Source organism: Penaeus chinensis, chromosome 3 (assembly GCF_019202785.1).
Source record: "Penaeus chinensis breed Huanghai No. 1 chromosome 3, ASM1920278v2, whole genome shotgun sequence".
In the NCBI taxonomy this organism is placed as follows: Eukaryota; Metazoa; Arthropoda; class Malacostraca; order Decapoda; family Penaeidae; genus Penaeus; species Penaeus chinensis.
Genome location: NC_061821.1, coordinates 8,122,092 through 8,124,591, shown reverse-complemented (window position 1 = coordinate 8,124,591; position 2,500 = coordinate 8,122,092). Strand labels below are relative to the sequence as shown.

The 2,500-nt window shown below is 46.4% G+C and overlaps 1 protein-coding gene across 2 annotated transcripts in view; it reads right to left on the bottom strand.

The window, feature by feature from the left end:
* Positions 1-2,500, bottom strand: part of LOC125043305 (adhesion G protein-coupled receptor L2-like) — a 38,214-nt gene that overhangs the window by 11,806 nt on the left and 23,908 nt on the right. Inside the window, exon 5 of one of the 2 annotated variants that reach the window (XM_047639353.1) lies at positions 1,045-1,143. The exons of the other annotated variant lie outside the window; for it this stretch is intronic. Coding sequence (XP_047495309.1) covers positions 1,045-1,143 — 99 coding nt within the window. The remainder of the gene's footprint in view (positions 1-1,044; positions 1,144-2,500) is intronic. 2 annotated transcript variants of the gene reach the window in all.

The window sequence follows — 2,500 nt, the reverse complement described above, 5'->3', positions numbered from 1 at the left end:
CGTGCGTTCTTGTGGGAAAGGGAGGGAAGTTGAGAAGGAGGGAGGGAAGTGGGGGTGGAGGGGAGAGGGAAGGGAGGGTTAGGGGTGGGAGGGTTATGGGGGTTATGAGAGGGAGGGAAGAAAGGAGGGAGGTGGAGGGGCGTGCGTTCTGGTGGGAAAGGGAGGGAAGTTGAGAAGGAGGGAGGGAAGTGGGGGTGGAGGGGAGAGGGAAGAGAGGGTTAAGGGTGGGAGGGTTAGGGGGTTAAGGGAGGGAGGGGGGGAGGAGGGAGGGAGAGGGGCGTGCGTTCTGGTGGGAAAGGGAGGGAAGTTGAGAGAGACAAGAGAGGGAGGAAGGGAGGGAAAGATGTCGGGAAGGAGGTTAGGGAGTGGGTTGAGTGGTAGGGAGGGATAGGGAGAGAGAGTGAGAGAGTGAGAGAGTGAGAGAGTGAGTGAGTGAGTGTGTGTGAGTGACTGATCGAGAGAATGAGTGAGTGAGTGAGTGAGTGAGTGAGTGAGTGAGTGAGTGAGTGAGTGAGTGAGTGAGTGAGTGAGTGAGTGAGTGTGTGAGTGACTGATGGAGAGAATTAATGAGTGCGTGAGTGAGTGAGAGAATGAGTGAGTGAGTGAAAAACATGAGAGAATGAGTGAGAGAATGATTGAGTAAGTGAATAGAGTGATTGAGTACGTAAGTGAATGGATGAATGAGTGAGTGAATCAGTGATTGAGTGCGTGAATGAATCAATGAATACGTCAGTGAGTGAGTGAATGAGTGATTGAGTGACTGAGTCAATGAGTGAGGGAGTGACGAGGTGAAATTAAAAAAAAAAAAAAAAGTGGGAAAGTACAAAAACATGAGACAGAGACAGAAAGAAAACGCGAGCGAACATACGAAACACGAAATGAAACATATGAAACAAAAACGCATCTATAACGTCACACCAATGACACCCACCACCATTACAACCTCTGCCACAGCATCAGCTTCTCCACGCGTGCCCCTGCAAACACCCGCCGCTATTATTACCATGAATAAAACATTTACAACAACCACCTCCCCCATCTCACCATTGATATCAGTGTTGTCAAGAGTAGCTTTGGCCTTCAAGAGCGTTGTCAGGATTGCCAACTGTCCATTGTAGGCAGCTATGTGAAGCGGTGTCCTTTCTGTAACGTGGGTATCGTAACGAAGGGTCAAATTGTATCTGTATTCAGTGCATTTGTAGTCTTTGTTCGAACTTATCATCAAAAATCTTTGCCTCTGTAGCCCTACTCTAAATAAATGTAAATGTTACTTGGATTCTACACGTCCGTGCTTCTGTGTTTTAATCATTATTATTATCATTCTTTATTTGGAAGTGTATTAGTGGATTTTTTGCAGTATTTTATGCAATGTAACATATATATATGGTAAAAAAATATATATGGTAAAAGCACACTAGGAGAAGAAGTAGCATATAAAAAAAGCAGAATAAAGCAGGGGGGTCCTTCACCAGGGGGCCGTTGGATTGCTATCTGTGGGACTATGTGCTACTTTGTTTTTTTTTGGCGGGAGGGGCATGGACTACTCTCTAGGGGCTAGGGGCTAGAGGGCTATTTTCTGGGGCCATGGGGTAACATAAGATAAACCATACAAGAAAACGGAATGGCTGATTGCCGCACAGATAACGAGGAAAAAAGAAGAAAAAATAATAATAATAAACTGAGATAGAAGACAAAGGCAAAACAGAAAGCAACAAGCAAAACAAAACAAAACCAAGTAGAAGAGAAAAAGAAACAAGGAGACGACCATACATAAAAAAATCAAGAAGAGAGAGAGAGAGAGAGAGAGAGAGAGAGAGAGAGAGAGAGAGAGAGAGAGAGAGAGAGAGAGAGAGAGAGAGAGAGAGAGAGAGAGACCAAGAGATAGATAGATAGAGAGAGAGAGAGAGAGAGAGAGAGAGAGAGAGAGAGAGAGAGAGAGAGAGAGAGAGAGAGAGAGAGAGAGAGAGAGACCAAGAGATAGAGAGAGAGAGAGAGAGAGGGGGGGAGGAGGTAGAGAGAGAGAGAGAGAGAGACAGAGAGAGAGAGAGACAGAGAGACCAAGAGATAGAGACAGAGAGAGAGAGAGAGAGAGAGAGAGAGAGAGAGAGAGAGAGAGAGAGAGAGAGAGAGAGAGAGAGAGAGAGAGAGAGAGACCAAGAGATAGAGAGAGAGAGAGAGAGGGGGGGGGAGGAGGTAGAGAGAGAGAGAGAGAGAGCGAAAGCAAGTGAGAAAGCGAGAGAGAGAGAGAGAAAGAAGGAGAGAGAGAGAGAGAAGGAGAGAGAGAGAGAGAGAGAGAGAGAGAGAGAGAGAGAGAGAGAGAGAGAGAGAGAGAGAGAGAGAGAGATAGAAAGAGAGAGAGAGAGAGAGAGAGAGAGAGAGAGAGAGAGAGAGAGAGAGAGAGAGAGAGAGAGAGAGAGAGAGAGAGAGATAGAAAGAGAGAGAGAGAGAGAGAGAGAGAGAGAGAGAGAGAGAGAGAGAGAGAGAGAGAGAGAGAGAGAGA